This window comes from Podarcis gaigeae, assembly GCF_964106915.1.
Source record: "Podarcis gaigeae genome assembly, chromosome: 6".
In the NCBI taxonomy this organism is placed as follows: domain Eukaryota; kingdom Metazoa; phylum Chordata; class Lepidosauria; order Squamata; family Lacertidae; genus Podarcis; species Podarcis gaigeae.
The window spans coordinates 47,054,130-47,077,378 of NC_139682.1; the positions used below are offsets into that span (position 1 = coordinate 47,054,130).

Here is a 23,249-nt window from a genome sequence, read left to right on the forward strand (position 1 = left end):
GCAATTCCCTCACGGTGAGAAGCCAATTTACAAGGAAACAGGCAGAGGGCCTTCTTGGTAGTGGCACCTGCCCTGTGAAATGCCCTCCCATCAGATGTCAAAGAAATAAACAACTATCCAACTTTTAGAAGACATCTGAAGGCAGCCCTCTTTAGGGAAGCTTTTAATACTGGATGAATCATTGTATTTTAATATTCTGCTTGAAGCCGCCCAGAGTGACTGGGGAAACCCAGCCAGATGGGCAGGGTATAAATAATAAATTATTATTATTATTATTATTATTATTATTATTATTATTATTATACTCTGTGCTGTAGAGTGGAGAGTACTGCATGACCAATGTACAGCAGGATCCTATGAATGGAAGTCCCACTGAGATAAATTTCTTATTATTTACAACAGCCGATGTAACACAAAAAAGGGAGAAGTCGATGAAATAAATTGCTACAACACACAGGAATAAGAATGTGAGGACTAACTGGACACAGGTAACAATATCGTTATGAGTATAAATGTCACATTGTAGAGACGATTATTTCAAGAAGAATGGAAATTCTGGCTGCCAAGTTGGGGTTATTGTAGAGTCTGGAGCCCATCTAGTTCAGGTCGCCAAACTATGTCCATTGTGTAAATAGGCAACCACAGATCATATGCCACAGGCAGAGCTTTTATATAGCGATGCTTTTCAATTATGTCCGTTGTCAAGTGCACAGTAATCAAATACGATCCAGCCTATTGGCCACCCAATTCCCTTTGAGTTGTACTCTCGACACAGCTCATGCCCAAGGTGATAGAAGAGCAGCACTGGTCCACAGAATCATCTTGCACTTGAAGTGGGTTTCCATGGCATTACATTGAGATTCATTGTAAAACCAACACTGCCTGCAGTATTTAGAAATGGATCTGGTTTCAGTCCTGCATTACAATACAAACAAGAGAGGTAGATGTTTGTGTATGAGAGACAGACTGACAAGAGAGAATACATCATTAAGGCATTCGCAGCCCATTAGCTAGATCAGGGGTCTGCAACCTTTAAGACAAAAAGAGCCACTTGGACCCATTTCCGAAGGAAAAAAAAACTGGGAGCCGCAAAACTCGTCATTATAAAAATAACTTTTTTGTCACTTTTTATTATTATTTCTTTGTTTGACCCCTCAGAATTACTCCTCCTCATAGAAATAAACGTTAAATTAACAAGTTACCTTTTTGTGTGTGTGTGTTCTTCACTCCCCTTCAAAACAGTGACCAGCGTACATGCCCCCTTTCAATGCAGTGACCAGCTTACAATGTAGCGGGCGGGCGGGCAGGTGACGTCGGGACGGTGTGTGACTAACGCACGCACGGCCCCCATGCGACGTCACAGCCAGTATAGCGCCCACCACAGTGGGGAGTGTTGGGGCGCACAATGCGCCTCCTCCCCTCGCTAGTATCCGCCCCGGAGCCGCAGCAAAGGTGTAAAAGAGCCACATGCGGCTCCGGAGCCGCGGGTTGCAGACCCCTGAGCTAGATAGAGAAAAACTATTGCTGTGCCAGTCAAGACTGTGAGATCTTTTATTAGATTCCCTTTTTTTAAAAAAGCAACTGCCATTCAAATGTGGTCAGAACTGAAAATGAAGTAAATGGATACTGCAAATTCATGATGTGGTTCTTGTTGCCTTGGAAAGCACAACCCCAATGTCACCTTCTCCCTTTGCACAATCCTGTTAGACATCTTCCCCTGCATTATATCCAGCCGCCATAAAACAGGATTTGGGGGATATTTTCTCAACATCAAAAGCAGGAATATGGTATGCAAGAGCCTGTACGCTGAAGTGCAAAGAGTGGTCCCTTTCTTGAATGGTCCCCCAAACTAAGGACTCAGCCTCTAAAGATTAAGGGGGGGGGAATGTAAATGGAATAGTCAAGTCATGGTGTGGCAGGAGAGAAATTGTTTTGCTAATCTACGCAGCTATAGTTACTCAACAGTGTGGGAATGAATCACATTTTCAAGGTGCATGCCTAAGGCATTGCTTCTGCTAATAGACACATTAGTCTGATGTAGGTATGTGGAACCTTTGACCCTTTGGGTGTTGCTGAGCTACAATTTCCATCCCTGGCCATTGACCATGCTTGCTAGGACTGGTGGAAACTGTGGTTCAACAACATCTGGAAAGTAAAAATTTCCGTATACCTGGTCTAAGGTCCCAGGGTGTTGTCTGAAGATAGTTAAGTTACATTTCTATACCAGCCTTCATCCAAAGATCACAGGGTGGTTTGCAATATAAAAACACAAAAATATATAGCATGATAACAAACAAAAACCATTAACATCCCTCCCCCCCCCGCACAGTTTTAAAGGCCATAGATTGTTTAAATAGCCAAAGGCCTGGGAGAAATGTTTTTGCCTGACACCTGAAGATAGGTAACAAAGGTGTCAAGTGAGTCTACCTGGGGAGAATATTCCACAAGCAGGGAGCCACTGCAAAAAAGGCCTGTTCTTGTGCTGCCGCCCTCCAGATGTCTCATGGAAGGAGGCACACAAAGAAGGGTCTCACATGATGATCACAGGCCCCAGGTTGGTTCATATGGGGAGAGGCAGTCCTTGAGGTATTGTGATCTGGAGTCACTTAAGATATATGTGGAAACCCAAGGGAACCAGACCTGGCTGCACTGTCAATGGAGCTTCCTAGTCCTCAGGTAGGTGTTGTGTGAAGGAAGTGTCCACCCGAAACATTAAGGCAACACATGGGTTCAGAATGAAATTGTAAGTATAACATTGTTCTAAGCTGGAAGGACAGAAAACGACTGCTCTGCCATTGTACAGAAGGGACTTTGGTTCTTCAGCTTTTCCCCCTCACCTCTGCCCACACACCACCAAATTCCTTGTAGGCAGCTCAAGTTGATGGTAGTAAACTGCCACCTAGTGGGATAAAGATGCAACTATTTGTGAAAAAAGACCAAAAGCTGGCTGCTGTAAATTATTTCCATGGAAGGAGAGAAGTTGGAAGATGCACGTAACTATATCTCAGTATCTTCACCAAGATTCAGAGGGAGGTGATGAGAACAAGGCTGTGAATCACAGTTGTGATAAATGGTTCGTGCAGATGGGGCACTGCTCCGCCAATCTCCGTCTGTCAGTTCTGTGCCCAGATTTCTTCTAAAGCTTGAGAGTGGAATGGCTCTCTGTATATGCTTAGATTCCAACTCCCAACAGCCCCAGCCATCGTGGCCCAAGTCAAGGATTATGAGAGCTGCAGTTCAGCAACATCTAGAAGGCCACAAGTTCCACATACTTGCCCCAGAGAATCCTGGGAATAGTAGTTTGGGGATATGGCTGGGAGGGAAGGTTCTCTCTCTCTCACACACACACACACACACACACAGAAACACACACACCCCACATTCCCTCACAAAGCTCCATCATGGGCTTGCCTTGGGAGAAGTGACTCTGAAACTAGTTTAACTCTCTGGTATCTATCTATCCTAGAATGATAGAGTTTGAAACCGTTTGTTTTCAGTAACAAGCACTGTGATATCTATCCCACTGATAGGAAATACATATATATTTTTGTCATAAACTTTCTCGCTGTACTAGGTTAACTATGGATATGTTCACATTTTCACCCTAGAGTATACTGAAGTCAGTCCCCCCCCCCCCCGGTTGTGCTTTGAAACCCCTCGCCTTAAAATGGGTCGGAATCTCCGTTCGACCGAGCCACTCCTCCGAGTCTCCGGAATCTCCTCTGATGGTGATTAACGACCTAGGCCTTTGATGAGGGTTCAGGCACGTCCCCATTACTCAGGGTATCCAAACAGCAGCAGAAGGAGCCGAAATATGTGCCACATCGCTATGTTTTATTGCTAACTACGCAGGACAGAAAAGAATCCGCTCTCTGTAAAAGGCAGAGAACAACTGGAACAAAGAAACAGGAAACCAGTAACATCAACATCTGTCTCCCATGTCCCGTGAGACTTCCAACAGTCTGGAATGTAAACAGAGTCTTGTGACTCCAAGCACTGCACAGTGGCATAACAGAAACCTAACAAAATGTTGGTGAACTACGGGGTTCTCCATTGCTCTGATTCATTTCAATATGTGTTCATGCCAGGGGGCTTTTATAGGGCAGTACTCTTCTTAGCCCATTTGTAGTTCTCCAATTCCAACAAAACACTTCTTTCTTTGAAACAGTTTCATGCTTCTTACACACACACCCCTTTTGGAAGACTTGGTGGGTGGGGTTTTACCAGAGCTCTTCCTCCATCTGCAGTCAAATTATCTGGTGATGCTGGAGGTTGAGGGAATTCCACTCTAAGGAGCAACTTTCTCTTGTCTGGTTGAGTCATCTGGCTTTATGATGCATTGACTCCGTGCCTGACATGCTGTCATCTGGATTGTGTGAGAGCTGATGTGTGGAAGATCTGGCCTTCATAGCACAGAGTTAGGCAATGTTTTCCAAATCCTGTGAACTGGAATGGAAAACACCCTGGTGGTATTTGATAAATAACACACAGCAGTATTTAGCATTTGACAGCTGACAGTTTTTTGAGATTTCATAAGAGAACCTTATGAAAATAAGGAGATGTCAAGTCCAATGCATTTGAACTATAAGGTACAAATTCCATTTGCAAAATATGAAATTGGCATTCTATGTTTCTCATTTATAATTTGGGAGAAAATGGCAATTTGCAGGAGTATTAATACTTGTGAGTGTTTGTTTCGGCTCTATCCATCATCTTCAAAACTGGTTTAAGCTTGTTGAGCGGAGAGTCTGTTTATTACCTAGCTATACTAGAGCAGCAGGTCAGGATGGAGTTAATGTGTCAGGAAGTTGCAGCACACTGTATAGCCCTTGTTGGTCAGACTGCATCTCTCCTAAGGCGATCAGGGCTGAAATCTTGCACTGGAGAGGTTGAGCACAGCTCTGCTGAAGCTCTCAGAATAGCTCCCCTAATCTCCAGATGGAGCCACTTCAGCAGAAATGCTTCATCATATAAAGTACACTCTCACCATCACTGAAGAGTCTAAAACAGAGAGGTTTGAAAAGAATATAGGGAAAGGTTCTAGCAAGCAGGAAGAGAGCCTAGCAAGCAGATTTCCTTTTCAGTTGGGACACATGGGTAATAAGTCTGTTTTCTGCTAGGCAAATATAAACAGAGGCTGCTTTCGCAAGAGGATCTTCAGTGCTGCTGAGGAACAGCATTTCTACAACTGACTGTACATTCCATTAGAATGCCATTTACTGTATTGTATCATGTTGTATTTATTTATAGAATTTATACCCCACCTTGTTCTCCAAGGAGATCAAAGGTGGTGTGCATGGTCTTCCCCCTCCTCATTAAATTCCCACAACAACCCTGTGAGGTAGGTTTGGCTAAAAGGCAGTGACTGGCCCAAGTTTCATGACCAAGTGGGGATTTGAACCCTGGTCTCCCAGGCCCTAGTCCAACACTCTAACCTGGTAAATGGTGGAGATAGGGAGAAACGTTTGGTTTCAAGACTTATTCAATCTTATATAAATAGATAAGAGGCTCTGTAGATGATTTATGAAAAGCATGGGAAACAGACTGAAGCATACAAACTCAAGAATAGTTCTAGGCAGGTATGGGGAAGCTTGCCTGGCATCTTCGCTACATATCTTGAGGTGTCAGGCAAAAACATTCCTCTTCTCCCAGGCTTTGGCTAATAAAGCCATCTATGGCATTTCAAATTCCCATCTACATCTGTTTTGGCCAGTAGTAGAGAATCTTATTCACTGTCCTATGTACTGAATTACCTGAAATTTCATATGCTTTCATTTGGACATTTCCCCTGCCCCCATTTCTTTTATTTTCATGACTTCAGATATTGTGGATCTAACTCCAGGGTCAGCCCCCCCCCCATCAGACTCTTCCTCCATTTGCATCCTGGGCTACGTATGCACTATGCATTTAAAGCACATGACACCCCCCAAAGAATCCTGGGAACTGTAGCTTACCCCCTCACAGAGCTACAATTCCCAGCACCCTTAACTAAAGTTCCCAGGATTCTTTGGGGGAAAGTCATATGTCTTAAACGTATGGTGTGTATACAGTTTTGCTATGGAGAGATGCAACTGAAAAGCTGTCCTAGGCTGTGAACGGGGGGCGGGGGGGGGCAGGGAGACTCTGGCACACAGGCATGCAAAGTTCCATCCTGGATCTATGGTTTCACACATTTTGCACCAGTCCTTGGCAAGGCAGACACAGTGTTGCATAGTTACAATAATCTTCCCATGGCCCTGTTTAAATGAATTACAGTGACAGATGTTCCATTCTACAGATCTCCCAGGAGGCCTGGCTGGCAGTCCGTCAGCCCCTGAAATCCTATTACCTAGTTTGAAGAAATAAAAAAGTTAATCATCTCCTCTGCTTCCCAACTCCCTCTCATCACCTGCTTCACGGAGGCATCGCTAACTTCTCTCTCGGTTGTCCAAGAAGCCCATGCTTAAGGATTTAATTTCAAACTGTGGGGGGAGATAGTCAGAATGAAGTGCTAGAGCTGCCTTGCAAGGACAGGGCAATGGGAAAGGCAAGGGGGAGCACCCACAGGCCGGCTGCATTGAAGTCTTCCATTTGATTTTCACAGCAAACAGCTTCTTGTACAGATTTCTTTGATCAAGGCAGCACCAGGGAAGGAAAGAGGAAGGAGCCGTCTTTCCACAGGTCTGCAAGAGAAGTGGCTTTGAATCCCAGGTCTGCGTTCCTGCTCTCTCCTGGACCAAGGACCTCTGAAATAAATTAGGGAGACTGGCTGCTAGCAATGCCCCTTCAGTCAGACATCCTCCGTGAGGTGTGGACATCAGATGGGTAAGTACAAGGACCCTCCACCCTTAGGTGTGGGTAGATAGTCACTAGGGAAGACTCCTGGAAACCTGAGCAGGAAATGAGAAGGGGCCCTACTTTATTAAGTCCTTCAGTGCAGGCTCCAGGGTCTTTATTTTTTGTGGGGGGGGGGGAGGCTTAAGTAAGATGCTCCCACTCATCCCTGCTCTCAAGTGGGCTCACCACCTCCTCCTCCTCCTCAGCACCGTCACTGCCAGGCATTTGCTTGGCCTCTTCCATTGGGCTCCATCCACATAATTCCCCAGAGAGCAAGTGCTTGTGGAGGATACTGCTCAGTCACTGATTGCATGCTCAGAGGTCATGGGAGAACAGGCAAGGGCAACAAGAAGGAGAAGGAAGAGCAGGGTTGGGAGGTTTCAGGGATCAGCCGTGAGCCCCTTTCAGGGCCATGAACCTCAGCAGGCGCCCAGTGAATGTCCCACGGTCCTTCTGACCTCACCATGGTAGGCATGGTGGGGAAGCTCTTAGTGAGGGGTGATATATTCTGTTCTAGGGCAAAGAAGATCATAATTTTTTTTAAAAAAAAAATCTTCTGGAGGGGAGGAAGTACACACATATTTTCTGTATGCTGGACACCTTCACTGGGAACACAATCAGCTTTCTGGCACATTGGGACCAAGTGGGTTAGATGTCCTATGGTCGTCACATGGAAATGTTGCATCAATCTCTGGCCTGAATATAAATCTAATGAACAAAAACCGCTTTAAGCTTTTGTGTTTGAAAACATTCTTAGCTCTTAGGCTTGAATTGTAATGAGATTTTAGAAATACGATATTATTATCCTTGCCGAAGAAGAGTTAGGCAAATTAAGAAAAATGAAATGTGGATCTAATTAATTGAGTCATTTGTTTTGATCTTAGGTTATACAAAGCAATGATCTCTGTAAAGGAAAAATTTAGCATTGTACATTATAGTTTATTGAATTTTACATTAAATTATGTTGTGGAATATGTTGTACTTTAAAGAGGCGTAATCTGAATCCTGGAATACTGTTCATTAGGGGAGGGGGTTGATTTATACTTTAATCAGTATTTCTTCCATCATACAGTTTCGTATGAAATATATATGCATCACCAAGTGTTCCCCTCCTGTAGCTTAAATTCCATTTAATTTATAGGTATTAAGGGAATATAGCAGAACCAAAACAAAAATGAAAGTTCACCCCAGTGTTCTGTTCTTTGAATTGCAAGGCCCTGCCCCTTTGGCTCTCATTGGATCCAGTTAATGTCATTATTTTATTAATTTATTAATCCCCTTTCATGTGAGTCTCATGGCAATTTATAAATGCACCATAAAAACAATTAAAAGTACTATTCAAAACAGTGCAGAAATATAGCTAACAATAGGCTCTGGCAACCAAAATCCAACTAAAAGATAGGCTACTGTTTATAAGTTATTTGGGGCAGTTGGAGATTTGTCTCTAATTTTTAGGAGTTACATGCATCTATCAAATATCAAATAACTCAAAGAGCCATTCAGAATGATATTGCATTTATTGGTACTTCCCAGCTGTCTTTGTTACATGTCCATTAAATACCAAGGCTATTGCTTGGAGAAATATCTAACCTACCTTTAGGCCATAGCAATACTCAGAGGATATTTACTAAGCTGAGTCATGAAACAATGTAATGTAGGGTTTTGGATGGGTTTTACAGAAAAAACTGTCCCCACCCCTGCACCAGAAAGTGTCGAATTTGTGGTGTGCAATATAATGAAAACTAACCACATTCTATGCTGTCCTGACATCTTCACAAAACTCCAAGAAATTGTCTTGAAATGATTCTATATTAAATTTAATGTTGCGGTACATGACAATATATTACTTTTTTATTGAATAGTGCAGATATGTAAATAGCTAAAAAAACTGACTGGGCAACGGTCAGCACCAAAAAATTGGGTATATTGTGAAGGGGGTAACTTTTAAATACGCAGTGGTGGTAAGAGAGTGAGGAAGACCCTGGTGGGGGTCTCATCTCAACCATGAACCCATCTAGTCACTCAGGCAAGGCACAAGTTCTCAGCCTGAACCTCCCCCTGCCACCATCTGCTAATCTACCTAGAGCAAACATGGGGAACCTGTGACCCTCCAGAAGTTTACCAGTATTTATCAGTAAATCCCACTACAACTCCCATCATCCACATGCTTGCTGGTGCAGATGGATGTTCACCAACATCCAGAGGGCCACAGGTTCCCCATCCCAGACCTACAGGGCTGATGTAAGGATTGGACAAGTCGATGGATGTGAAGTTCTTGAGAGCATGGTATAAATGCTAAGTATTATTGGTGTGATGGGTTTCGACCCCATCCTAGAAATCTCTATTTTTACTGGCATTTGTTGTGATTCACAGGGATGCCCACCAACAAGAAGGTGTGGTGGCCCAAGCAAGGGGAGGTCAGAGGTTTATGGTTTCAAAGGCGCCAGCACCTTGGAGGGAGTCCAAGGTGTGGGTTCAGGACCATGGAGAGTACTCATGCAGCTGAAGCCAAAGATCCAAGTTGCCTTAGCAAAGTCCTGGTTTTATAATGAGGCTAGGTCATCATTAACAGGATGCCCCATCCACTGAGGGCTGCCTTCCAGCTAGTTATAGGGCAACTGCCTTCTGCTCCAGCTATTGGCTTGTTTGGGGTAATGAGGTTTCTATGGTGGGCATCTCCCTTCAGAGCTCTCTTGACATCCCAAGGAGTCAGACCACTAGCCATCATAGTCCAGTGATAGAAGTGGCTCCTCCAGGAAGCTCCACATTGGACAGCCTAGGAACTAGAACTATCTCCTATTCAGAGCTGCAATTACACTGTCTTTGAGGAATTGTGTTGGAGAGCCATCATATCAGTCATGTGGAAAATACAAAAAAAAATTGTGAGCATGAGTGGCACTGATTCCACAATAAAATCCCTTCTGGAAGCACCCGTGAATTTCTGGAAGCACCCTAGATGAGCTATAATGCCACCTGCTGACACGAGAAAGGATCACACATAGTTTCTGGGCACCATGACTGTGCTCAGGCTCATTTAATTATTGGAGGATATCATGACATGGCTAGGAATTCCTCCATAAATATGTTCAGGTAATAACCTAAAGTAAGTCTGCCTAATACCTTATATTTGCTTTCCCTGTCTTCCTCTCCATCTTCCCTCAGTGCAAGTGAGGAACCTGGGAGCCCTCAGCAGCAGAGACTTACTAAGCAGGTAGGAAAATCTGTCCCACCACCCACCCTTATTACCTGGTTTCTTTTCTAGGCTGCAATGTGTCTGTCTAAGCTCTGGCTTCTCTTTGGGGCTCCTATTACAGCAGCGGCTAATGTTAGTTGTTTGAGCCGGTGTGCGAGATCCTGTCCATGTCTAGCAATGAACTGAAGTGATGCTTCATTTCTTCTGAGCAACTGATGATTTTGAAAAATAATAATTGAGAAAGGTGGTTGCTACATAATACACCCTTGTGCAAATTAATTGAAACAAACAATGAATTTAGTAGTTTATTGTACAAAACTCACATATATGTGCATTAGTAACGGATATGACCTTTGATATTTTTAAGCAGCATTTGAACATGGTTTGGCATGGAGTCTGCTAGTTTCGAACAGTCACTGTTGATTTTCTGATCCCTGGACCACACTTGAATCAGCCCCTGAATGAGCTTCTCCATGGTTGTACAGTCTACAGCCAGGAGGTGACTTTTGCATAGAGCCCACAAATTCTCAATGGGATTTACATCCGGGCAATTCCCTGGCCAATCAAGTACCTGTATTTGCTGCTCTGTCATGAATTTCTTCACCACTTTTGATGTGTGACGGGGGGCTAGGTCCTGCTGCAATATCCCAGTACCGTCAGGGATATCTTTTCCAGCTCTGGAATAACTCTCTTTAGTAGAACCTCAATATATTGTGGCGAGTGCATCATTCCTTCTATTGGCTGCAGGCTTCTGACACCATAATGATGAACTAACTTTTCGTGTTTATTCTGAGTACAGGATTACGAGTAAGATAGAAAATTTGCTTTGTTTCAATTAATTTGCACAAGGGTGTAGCAAAGGTGAGGTCCCTGGACCTAATTATTACCATGAAGCTGGACAAAGGTGCAGGAAATTTCTGCACCTCATGCTTCAAGAGGGTATATGGTGCAAGAAATTCCTCAAAGCATATCTCAGTGAAGACTGGTTTATCTCAAAAACATCATTTTGAATGTGCTTGAAGAATGTGGGTCCAGTGGGGGTAACAGTAACCAAGCCCAAAACTTTGTTTCTTACATTTGTACTGCACACTTCCTCCAAAAGAGCTTGGGGCAACAGATACACAAGAGGTTGTCCTATTTTATCATTACAACAGCCCTGTGAGCCTTATGCTGAGGGATAGTGACTAGCTCAAGGACATTCGGTAATCTTCATGGCTAAAGTAGACATTTGAACCCACATCTCTCCAGTACAGATCTCTATTCATTACCCCACAGTGACTCCACTGTAGAAACATCTAGTCCAGGTCAGATCTTGGACCATGTCCTGTTTCCTCCTTGCTTAGGCATAGGGTTGGATGAGCCAGTCTGAGCCAATGAAATAATTTGTTTACCAATAGTGTGGCACAAGAAGACCACAGGTGTCTCCAGGCGCTGGGTTGCAGTTTTGCATTAGCACCTTTCTTGCGCAAGATACATGACTTCTCGTTTGATCAATCATATATATAGCCCTCCATAAATGGGATTAGATGCAGGGCACCTAATCTGATCCATCTGCTTCTTCCTCTGCACCGTAGCTCCGAGTGACCTCAATCTCAGAAGAACAGAGTTGTTGTTACGTACAGGCTATTTATGAGCACCTTTTGGCTCGCGATATTCGTTCTATACTGCAGTGTTTCATAGGTAAACACAGCCATATTTGTCTTGGTCTACTTACTCTCTGTGTGAGACGGTATACTGGTGAGCTGTCCACTGATGCCTCAAATGCAATATATTGTTCAGGACACCCACATTTAGGCACATGTATGTATATGCATCTGACTGTGCAGATTAGTTGAGGTCTAGTGTCATTTTAATCCTTCCCCCTAATTCTGATGTGCGGGCAGTGAGTGCCATTGTTTATGTAGCTAGAATGTGACCACTCATACTAAAAAAGGAAGCTATCAACAGGCTTGGAAGTGGGGGAATCAAGGTTTGCAGAAGGACTGTTTTTTTAAAAAATATATCCAATGGGGGGAGTGATACACAAAACAGCCCAATGAGGACTGAGCATGCTCAGTGGTCAAGGAATGCTGATTCCTGACCACGAAGCAGAATACTGAGTGGGAAAGGAACATTCTCAACAAAAGCACTCCACATACTGTGTGTCTGCAGCTTATGCCCTTTCTGGAAGCCAATATGAAAGTTTAAAGCTGCTGAGGCTCTAAGATGATTCTTTTAAATAAGAGGCAGCTGAAAATACTGAGACACACAAGCCTTTAGTTGACATAAGGAAACAAGGTGGGACATATCACTCTCCACTCGCGTCCAACTTGTGCCTTCCTTTTATTACACAACAAGCAGCAGCTGCAACAAAATGTTGCAACGTGGAGTGTTCCTGTCAAGGACATTACACACACACACACACACACACAGAGAGAGAGAGAGAGAGAGAGAGAGAGAGAGAGAGAGATGTCCATTCCTTACAAAAGGTCTTCTAGTATTAGTCTTTGTCTCTTTGTCTAATAGTCAGTGTTCTGTACAATGCAAATCCCCATAGGGCTTTAGTTACCTAAGCACTTCCATAAGCAGATGAGGTGGCCAGTTCAGGCAGAGTTAAACATCTTCCAACATTTAAAGGAAATGTGAAAATGCTCCCAAGGTAGACTGAAGGAATGGATCACTATACACAAGCTCTCATTAAGCCCCCTAGAAAGAAAATAATGCACAATGCATTCCCGCCCTACTGGGTTTAAAACGTTTATTTTCTTTGAACTTACATATACTAGCTATTTCCAGCTACAGTCCAATTTTTAAAAATTAATGAATAAAATAAAAATGAGCAAATAAGCTTCCCCTCAGCCTGCTGGAACAGGATTGAATATTGTATTTGGAAGGAAGTCACTCTCCCCGTTAATGCAACACAGAGAGGGAAATTATGACCCTTCAGATGTTGAGTAAGAAGCTCATATTGTAACAATGCTGAGATAAATTATATCTACATATTCCAAGATTTCTCCATATTGGAGTGCAATATTTTCTCCATAGCAGTATTCCTTTTTTAACCTGACCAAGTTAATAAACATATTCTTATTTGTTTCCCTCTTTGCCATCAATTGGGGACCTGGTTGGTAAGTTGTGTTATTCTTGTTATTATTACTGTTGTTATTTTTATTGGGGTGCTTTGAATATAACCTTCTATCGTATGTCAGTCTTCTGCTATATATTTTGTTTGCTCTGCATCTGGGCACCTCTTAAGATAACTCAACAAAATTTGGCATCATGGTACCTGAGAGCACATTTTTATCTATGTTTGGATACAATTAGATTCCATTTTGAATCAAGATGGTGAGCTAAATCTTTCAAAACTGCACTCATTTTTTTAAAAAAAAATTCTTAGGATTCCCAAGCAGTGCCAGGTACAAGGCTGTAGTACTTAATAAACTGTTTTTTTAAAAAACACATAACCCTTATAATGAGATTAGTGTTGTATGAACTCTGCTTGTCAAGTTTAAGAAGGCATATTTTATTGCAATTTAAGCTTTTCTCTGCACTGGAAGAAGGTCAAGGTTTTATCCACCACCACTGCAAAATAAAAGTCTTCAGTAGACTATTTTGGTGTAGGTGAGGAGACACTACAGATGTTACCTCTGTGAGGAGCATTCCGGCACAGCTTCTGGCTTAAATTAGTAACATGGTTCTGCTCTTGCTATGTTGTTTATATGTGAGAAGCTGAGGTAAATGTTCTCATGTTTTCTCTCTCCCTTCAACTTCACATTCTGTCAACTGGAAGTACTGTTACCGAAAACTGGATGTCAAATGTTAACCATGAATCTTGGCTATTGAATATTCAGTGGATATTTTACTTCAAAAGTCACAGTAGAGTATTTAGGCGGCAATCCTATGCTCACTTCCTTTGGGAGCAAGCCCTGTTGGATTCAATAACTTCTAAGTAAACAAGTATAGTAATGTGATGTTAGTGAAGTAACTTCTCTCAAAACTCTAATAACCATTACCTCAGAGAGGTGATATGTTGGTTTATTATTGTTTCTGAAGTGGTGAGGTCCATGTAAAAACCCTTGACACAGAAGGACTGGGCATTAGCACAGCAAGGTGTCTAAGAATGCAGCCACACCAGTTGCTAATGGTGGTATTAAAAAAAAATCCTTCATGAAGATTAGCCACCATATCTTTTTGAGTTAAATAGTTCTTCAGCATATCCACAGCGAACCATTCCTACTTTTCTGCACCACTTATAAATCAGTACCTTACTCCCTTCTACAAAAACATTGTCATGGTGCTGCCATTAGTTGCAATTTTGTTAAAACTCCCAATAACCATTACCTCAGAGAGGTGTTGTGTGTACTGGCAGCTGGATAGAGAACACCACACCAACAACTGCTGCATATGGCAATATTGACTTTAACCTTGCAGTTTTCTGGGAAATCCCCACACACTATTTCAGCATACGCATTTGCATTTTCTGCAACATATTTAGAGAGCAATACACATTCATCACCCTATGGCAAAAATTCCAGATGACTCAACAGAGCTGAATAGCACCTTTCCTTATTCGCTTTTTTACCACTACATAAACCAGACAGTTTAGTTTCTCTATAGGTATCAGTGAGCCACCTAGTGGTGCTAATTGTGATGCAGCCTAAAATAATTGAGATGGGTGTATTTGACTCTGCCCTATTCATCATTGTTCAGTTGCTGTGTGGTTTCGTCACATTTTCGTTGGTTGCTTGGTTGTGAAATTTAAAACGTGCCCAGTAGTATTGGAATGACAGGAGCAAATTTGTTAACTACAATTATTTTTAAAAATCATTGACTTGAGATAAATGCAAAACAAAGTATTGTTTTCTTTTTTAAAGTCTCCCCCCCCTTTTCTCTTCAGTTTAAATTATTATTATTATTATTTATTGAATTTATATACCACCCTGTACCCGGGGGTCTCAGGGCAGTTCACAGAATAAAATCAAGATATAAAACCACAAAATACCTAATAAAAACAGCAACCCAATACCTCCCCCCCCAAAAAAAACACATTTTAAAGGGCATAGGATGTAAATCGGATCAACCAAAGGCCTGGTTAAAAAGAATATTTTTGCCTGGCGCCTAAAGGTGTATAATGAAGGCGCCAGGCGAACTTCCCTGGGGAGAGCATTCCACAGACGGGGAGCCACTTCTAGCCTTGATGGTTATAAGACACCTCACCATGATAATGTGCTTATGGGTTATTCCCTATTTAAAACAAACAAAAAACACCCAGAAGCCACATTAAAAAGACCCTAAATCTCTTTTCGTTTTTACCAACCTTATCATTCTAAAGGCATGATTCATGAGTTTTAAGCATGTGGGATTGGCAGGAGCGGACTGGTTTTGCATATTGGCCGCATGGGGCTTGTCTGTTTATTCTGACACACACCCAGTTACTATCCTGGTGCCTACAAGGCCCTCCTCAACTAAGGGCTGTGTGTCTCATCTACTCCTCCCTGCATTGTTCAGTTGTGAGTAGACCCGAGTTACTACATCTTTTCGCGCTTTGCAAATATGAGAGTGCTTTGTTTACTTCACGGTTTTGATTCAGGGCCAACTCAGCTCACTTGCTTTTGTAAGCATGTTGCATATGCACACATATTGTGTGGTTGGTTCATGTTCTCACCAGCAGATGCCAAGCTGGAGAAGGGGAAAAAATCCGCACCCAATATAAATTAACCAGCTTAACCATTTTGCTTATTTTCCCTTTCCATTAGCATTTTCACCTTGGGATTATTTTAGTAGCAAAGACTCAAAATGTAAATTGAGTGGCAAGAAAGACATTAAGTTCAGGGATATGTTATGGTAGTCACTTATTGCTGAATGGCGGGGGGGGGGGAGAGGAACAAGATTTGCATTAAAATGGCACGTGCTGATTCGTATATACAGATTCAATTTTAGAAACAATTACTGTAATTTAACTAGAAATGCAGTACATCTCACTACAGTGGGGAAAGACCTGGTGATCTGTGCCCTTTGTTGGCCTACTCTATTGATGGGCAACTTCAAAGCCCCTGGTCTCTCTTATTGTGGGCCTTTAATTTTTTAAAAAAATGTTGGACTTGGCCCAGATAGCTCATCAAATGAAAAAGGTGGACAGTCCCTTAGGAAGGATACTTACTTACGAAGGCGAAGGAATAATAATCCTGGAGATGTGCATGACCACAGGGAGTCATGCTCAGCCTTTTTTCGGCTTATAAATCAGTGCTGCTCATTTGAATCACCTGAATGTGAGAGTTTTTCCAACAGTGCCCCATCCCCACGCTTTGTCATCAGTTTACTTTGCTGCACAATTTTCTTTCCGTTGTAGCCTAATATCAGGGCAGAGGTGGGAATAGTAATGCTCTCAGTCCCTCTCCGCTCGCAACATACACAGCCCTCATCCTTTTTATTGGACCGTGGTGGTCGGTGCCCATTGGTACTGGTGGAGCAGAAGGCAGAGAGGTGTAGCCAGAGTCCATGACAGGCAGCCCTGTCCCCTGAATGGTTGTATAATAAGGAAGCAGGCTGAGGTTGGTGGGACAGAGTCCCAATCCTCTATAGACCAGGCTCCACTGCTACTAGATTTTATTAGAAAGTTCATCTGTTATCCACAGTTCTCCTAAGAAATTGCCTTATACCAGGTCAGACTATTTGGCCATCCTAATGCAGTACTGGCTCTCTGGGGTCCCCGGCAGAGACCTTTCCCTCACCTGGTACCTTTTAATTATAAGATGCCAGGACTGAACCTTCCACATTCAATGCCTCTGCTCTGCTACAGAGGTCTCTCCACATTCTGGTTGCATAGGAGAAGTCCCGCTTCCCTCTGAGCATGTTTTGGATCAGTGGTTCAATCAGGGCAGGACTTTGAGGCTGATGTCCAGGGTCCCCAAATGCAGCAGGGCTAGCTTACCACATTTGGTAGGAATTGTACGCTACTGTCATGTAAAGATGGAGCCTCCAGGTAAGTCTAAAATTACTGAACTATGCCACTCTCTCCTGAGTTTACAGGACCTTGGAATTCTTCTCTGTTGCAAAGCTTAGGGCAACAAGATGGTAAAGATTTCAACACACCTGTAAGGTGAACATAAGAACATGAGCAGATCCAATTGGATGTCCAATTGGTCTAGTCCAACACCTTGTTCTCATGGTAACCATCAGGGCTTGCTTCCTTCTCTCAAAGCTGGGGCCCCTTCCTAACAAGAATGGGGCACAAGTTTATCGAAACAAGATACAGTGCACTGTTTATGGGCTACACTTGCTGTGTAGGCTTTGGACTACCATTTCCCCAAAAGCCTAAAGCCATTTCCCCAAAGCCTCCCAACCTACTATCAGAGAACAAGGCAGCACATCACCAGGCTACTCTCAGCAGTTGTCTGGAAGAGGGTCATTTGGGGGGGGGGGGTCATTTCAGGAGAGAGATGTTGCATTGGTTTTCACAACCCATGTCCCCTCATGCAGCCTCACCTGCTGGAGCAGAAGCCAAAGAAGAAACGGCAGGAGGCTACTTCACTGGAGGCCAAGCCAAGAAAGACCAGAGTGAAAAAGCAGGAGGAATCAAGCCCTGCAGAAGAGCCAAGTGCCCCCCGACCAGGTAAGGGACACAACCAATGTTCCAGGAATTGTGGTAGATTAGCACAGGAAGCTGCCATATGGTGATCCAGACCACTTGTTCCCATATCTGGCAGTGACTCTCCAAGGCCTTCCCCAAGAGTCTTTCCCAACCATGCTACCAGTTATGAAACCCTATGTATGCAAAGCCTGTGATCTAATACTGAGCAATGGGCTCTCCCCTTTTCAGGTACCTCCCCACAGGATAATATCCTACACCCCGCAGCCAAACCAGAAGTATGGCAGTGTCATCTCAAGCACTGGTCCACAAACAAGTTTCATGTCTCCATCAGCCAGCAGGCACACAGGGGCTGGCTGAGGTGGCAGCAGTTTTCATGGCTGGGTTGTGAAAGGTGATTTAGGCTGCAGCCCTAATTCCAGCCACTGCCCAGAGGGGCTTATGATGGTGCCACATCTACAACCTTGCCATTCATAGTGGCTGGGGCAGAAGCTAATGCTTTTCCCTCCATGTGTTTGTTTTTTCACTATTTGCTGCTGAGGAGGCCAGAAGTAAACCCCACCGGAAAACAAAGGAGCTGGGGAGAAGTGCTTTTCAGGAAGGAAAGACTGGATTGGGATGAGCTTAGTTTCCTCCTCCCACTCGCTCCTACAGTACTTTAAATACCCATTTTGTAGGAATTTGGCATGAGCCCACTTATGCCATGCTTCTGGAGCACCTTTCCTCCTTACTTTCTAGGCATGGTCCACATTTTAAAACTCCATGTACAAACACCACTTTTTTCTGCTCTGGAGCTTTCCCTACGAAAACCCACTCTTTAAAACGGAATCGGAGCAAAATCTGTGGAAAGCCCGAATAGCTGTTTGCTCTGGTTCAGCCAGTTTTCACAGAGAAAGCTCCAGAAGAAAAGAAAGGGTGCTCAGACACAGAGCTTTAAAGTGGAAACCTGTGCCTGGATAGAGCAGGGATAACCCCTCAGTTTGGCCCTTACCCTGATGTTGCAGCCATAATGCGGTCGCAGTGTCCTAATCTGCTTCATCCAGGAGAGGGCAGAAACACCACAGGCAGGCAGCTCAGCCAGAAGGACATTGCACACAGCCCCTCACCCCACTGGCTCCTGTGAAATCATCCTTTTACCACATGTAGCCATGGTATTCCTTCTCCTCAAATGAGAGCACAGAGCAAACTCTGTTCTCACACAGGTAAGGTGTTTGCCACTCTCCCAATGGCCCAGCCGTGAGAGCACTTGTTCCCAAAACACCAGTTCTGTGAGTTACTTGGGGCTCCTCCAGATGACCTGTTTATTGCATCAATCATCCTGATTTGCTTGCACAAAACTTATATGAAGGTTTGATTACAACTGCTCTTTAATGAGCGTTGATTGGCATTCATCCTGATATGCTTGAAGCATGTTTTTCTGTCTTCTTTGATAGTTGTTCATTCATTCTGTCACTTTCCAAACTACAACAGGTCTGATGCTGTTTAAAAGTGGGTTTGTTGTGCTAGGGAAACAGGGCGCTTTAAATCCAGTTCCCCAGTATGTGCTAGAATCCCTCCTGCAGAATACTGACAGTCTTGGAGGCACCCTTGCACTTATAAAATGTGCAGCCTCACGAATCCTAAGACTAGCTTTCAGACAGGCCATTTTCACATCACTGCACCCCTCCCCCTCATAGAAACACAGGAAACTACCTTGTACCGAACCAGAACCCCTGGTCCATACAGCTCAATATTGTCTACACGGATAGGCAGAGGTTCTCTGGGATTTCAGTCAGGGAATCTTTCCTGCAGATGCTGGAAATGAAATCTAGATCCTTCTGCATGTAAAACTGATGCTCTACCACTGAGCTACAGCCTCCCTCCCTCCTGTTATCTGCCATTGTGTGCACACCCCTAGTGCTCTTTTCTCATCCATCCTGACTCTGGTGTCTTCTGTCATAAGCTGCTGTCAGAAAAGTGAGAAAGAAAAAGGAAGAGAAGCCAGAAGAGGAAGGTGAGAAGGACCCACCTGCCAAAAGCACCAAGGAGCCCAGGAAGAAGAAGGAAGCTGCCTCTTCTCATCTCGTTGTGACCAAGGCATCAAAAAAGAAACAAGGTAAGGTGCTCCCCATTCTGTGCTCCAGCCAGTGTTTTGAGCAGCAGCAGCAGAAGATGCTCCATTTCCCTGCCTCTAATTTCCAGTTCTTGAATGTTTTTCTTCAAGAGATTTGAGGGGTGAGTATGTAGAGGGCAGAGGCTGTTATGCTAAAAGTCTCCCAGAGCAGAAATGCACATGTCATTCATTCATTCATTCATTCATTCATTCATGGGAGCCCTTTTTCTTAAATTGTTCTGCATCAAAGAAATAGGCTAGGACACTATGCACAGTTCACAGAAAGGTCACAGAGACATCTGTTCTGAAGCAGAAGAGGCAGAGGTGCACTTATTGATAAAATGAATAGTTAATGAAACATAATTAGTATTAATCCATAAGCAACTTGCCAGTCCTCTTTCCACCATCACCTTCCTCCTTGAAACCTCTTGGAATCTCCACCTCCTCCTTTGGGTTACTATTACAGGGAAGTAGGTTATAACAACAATGTTTGTTTATACAGTGTCAAAGTCCTCAGCTCCAAAACTAAAGGTATACATCAAGGTGCAATGTGACTGGGTTCTGTTTATAATAACATTTGCTGTATCAATTGATGTGGTTGTTTCCTCTCACTTCCCTTCCTTAACTGCTGTTTGTCCAAATTTCAAATTTCTAGAGGACTCTGATGAAGAAGAAGAAGACGATGATGATGATGAAGAGGAGGAAGATTATGTAGAAAGCGAAGATCCTCCAAAAAAACCCAAAAGGAAGATCCACAAAGATGTTCCATCTGCTGGCATTAAGGAAAGGAAGCCCAAAAGTAAAGGTCAGTGGCTTTCAGTGGCCATTTTTAAGCCATAGATACTGGTTGAAAAGTTACTTCTTATTCCTCAGGAGCCCCTGGAAACCGTAATTCTGTGAGGAAGACCAGGAATCTGTCTCACAGTAGACATCCAGATGCCTGTGGGAAACCCATAAACAGGATTCAAGCATAAGAGCGCTCTCTCCTCCTTTGGTTTCTAGTAACTGGTATTCAGAAGCATCACTGCCTCCAGCTGTGCAGGCAGAGCATAGCCATCATGGCTAGTAGCCATCAATAGCCCTCTCCTCCATGAATGTGTCTACTTCTCTTTTAAAGCCATCAAGCTTGGTGACCATCATTGCCTCCCATGGGAGAGCGTTACACACACACACACACACACACACACACACACACACACACAGAGCACATGACTTTTATGTCCTGCAGGAAATATGGTTAAGGAAAGGCATTTGAGGGTGAGCTACAATGGAGACTCATATGTTTTGCAATCACCCCCCCCCCTTCTCATTCTATAGCCATCCTTTCCCCCCTTTCCTACTGCCCCTGAACTATTTCCATTCCAGCTGGTCATTGCAAGAAATACTATTTATCTTAAAATAATTTGTGCCCATGTTTGCTTTTTTCTTCTTCCCTCCTTGTGCCTTTCTCCTTTTGTCTCATGACTTTTAGATTATAACCCTACAGGCAGGGAGTGTCTTGTCTTAATTGATTGATTCAGTCTTTTTGGCTCATAGCGGGCACAAGAGCACTAAATGAATAAAAACTCTTACCTTTCTTCAGCAATGTTTCTCCATTTTTATTGTTTCCATTCTTTGAGTCTCATTGACTTCTGTTGCACTGCATCTTCCAGGCTCAGGCCTGCACTTTAAAGCTTTGCATTCAAGAGGAGCTGTTGTTATTGTTGTCCCAGCGCTTTCTTCGGGGAAACCTGCATTTCATCACTGAATCAGAGCAAGTGTTCATCCACAGAAAACCCATTTGTCATTTGCCCCGATTCAGCGGTAAAACATGGGTTTTCCTGGGGAAAGCGCCAAGACAACAAACAAACAAACAAACAACACTGCTCAGACATTCAGCTTTGAAGCTCAAACCTTTGCCTAGAAACCTGGCAGAAAATGAAGCCTGGAGGAGCCCCTGCTGTATCCTCCTCCGCCCCATCTGCCCCAATCCATCTCCCTTGACTGTTCTCTCTTCAGCCACTTTCCAGTCGCTGTCTTCTCCAACCTCTTGATGAAACCCTTTATTAATCATTTCCCTCTTGGACAGGAGACAAAGCTGAAGCTGATGTCAAGACAAGAACTGTCAAGACGCTGAAGAAGGAACCAGTGTCTGTCTTCCAAGTCAATGGGGACAAGAAGGAGAAAAAAGTTAGAAAGAAAGGTGAAACCCCCCCCCCCCCCCCTGCACTGAGATCTGCTTAGTTGTCCCCTCCAGAGGAAGGATGATAAAAGTCCCACCCCACCTTCCTTAGGACTACATAACACTTGCATGCCCTGAGGGGGTGGCAGAAGATCCAAAGACCAGATCAAAGAGCTTGTATCATCAGAGAGAACTCTCTGTTCTGTATTTTGTAGCATTTGCATTTTAAATTGTAAACTACCTTAAGGTGCTTTGGCAAAAATAAATGAAATGAAAAGAAAAAGGATGTTTATAAATGGGTCAAGCAAGCATTCTGTGCTATAATCTCCCCCCCCCCTCTAAAAGTTAAGTTTACATGGATGCCATGGTGCCATGCAAAGATAAATGAACTAGGGAAGGAACCAAAATGTTTATTTAGAGCTGCGTAGTGAAAACCAAAACAATTCTGGTAGCCTCTTAAAGAAGGCTTAAAGAAGCTTATGCCAACCTGATTCCCTCCAGATTCTCTGGACTACAAATCCCAGGAGCTCCAGCCAGCATGAACATGGTAGCTGGGGTTGATAGGAGAGACTCTTCCAACCCCCCATGCGAGTCTAAGTATGTATTTTTGTTCCTAGTTTGAGGCATGAGAAGTCTCCAGAACTTTGAGTCAGGAAGCATCCAAGCTCCATTATTTAGAATGAAGGTGTGGAATTATTCTATTGCCAGTGCTTATATTTTGCAAATACGATGTTAAGAAACACTCTTCTGCTAATCAGCAGTTCCTGAGGATTTGGGGGGGAGACCCATAGGTAGGCAGGGGTCAGCAAACTTTTTTGGAGGGGGCTGGTTCCCCAGTCCCCCAGACCTTGTGGCGGGCCACATTGTGTGCGCGTGGCAAAGAGGACTACTCTCTCCTCCTCCTGTCTCCCCTCGCCCTGCCTACCTATGGTGCTGCCAGCGCAAGAGCGGGCTGGCTTCGGAGAGGTGCTGCGCTGCACTCTGCTAATTGTGGCTCCTGTGACTGCCCTTGCTTTCGGGCCGCTTGCCCCTCCACCGCCGCCAGCCTCTGCCACTTGCAAGGACAGGCACAGGAGCCACGGTTGGCAGGGCGCAGCACCTCTCTGGAGCCAGCCAGCCGTTTTGGAGAGGCGCTGTGCTGTGCTCTGCCAAGCACAGCTCCTGTGCCTTCACTTGTGAGTGGCAGAGGCTGGTGGCAGTGGCGGCGGGACGAGCAGCCCAAAGGGCTGGCTGGCTCCGGAGAGGCACTGCCCAAAATGGTGCTCAGCCAGCTCAGCCCAGCTCCCTTCCTCCTCTACGCAGGGTGGGAAGAAGGGCGGGGAGAAGCCAGGAGGGAGGGAGGAGGCACTGCAGTATTTGAGAAGGAGAGGGAGAAATGGTGCCGCCCCAAAATGGCGGCACAGAAAAAAAAAATTAACGA

The 23,249-nt window shown here is 44.0% G+C and overlaps 1 protein-coding gene across 2 annotated transcripts in view; it reads left to right on the forward strand.

Annotated features, from left to right (window-relative positions):
* The first annotated feature begins 429 nt into the window (after positions 1-429).
* TULP1 (TUB like protein 1) overlaps positions 430-23,249 on the forward strand; it is a 35,979-nt gene continuing 13,159 nt past the window's right edge. Inside the window, exons 1-7 of one of the 2 annotated variants that reach the window (XM_083745001.1) lie at positions 430-488; positions 6,584-6,804; positions 9,979-10,027; positions 17,468-17,600; positions 19,519-19,671; positions 20,324-20,473; positions 21,737-21,850. In XM_083745001.1, the coding sequence (XP_083601127.1) occupies positions 6,758-6,804; positions 9,979-10,027; positions 17,468-17,600; positions 19,519-19,671; positions 20,324-20,473; positions 21,737-21,850 (646 nt within the window). In that variant the 5' untranslated portion in view covers positions 430-488; positions 6,584-6,757. Of the gene's footprint in view, positions 489-6,484; positions 6,805-9,978; positions 10,028-17,467; positions 17,601-19,518; positions 19,672-20,323; positions 20,474-21,736; positions 21,851-23,249 lie in introns of those variants that run through there. The other variant, XM_083745002.1, reaches the window with a different exon arrangement.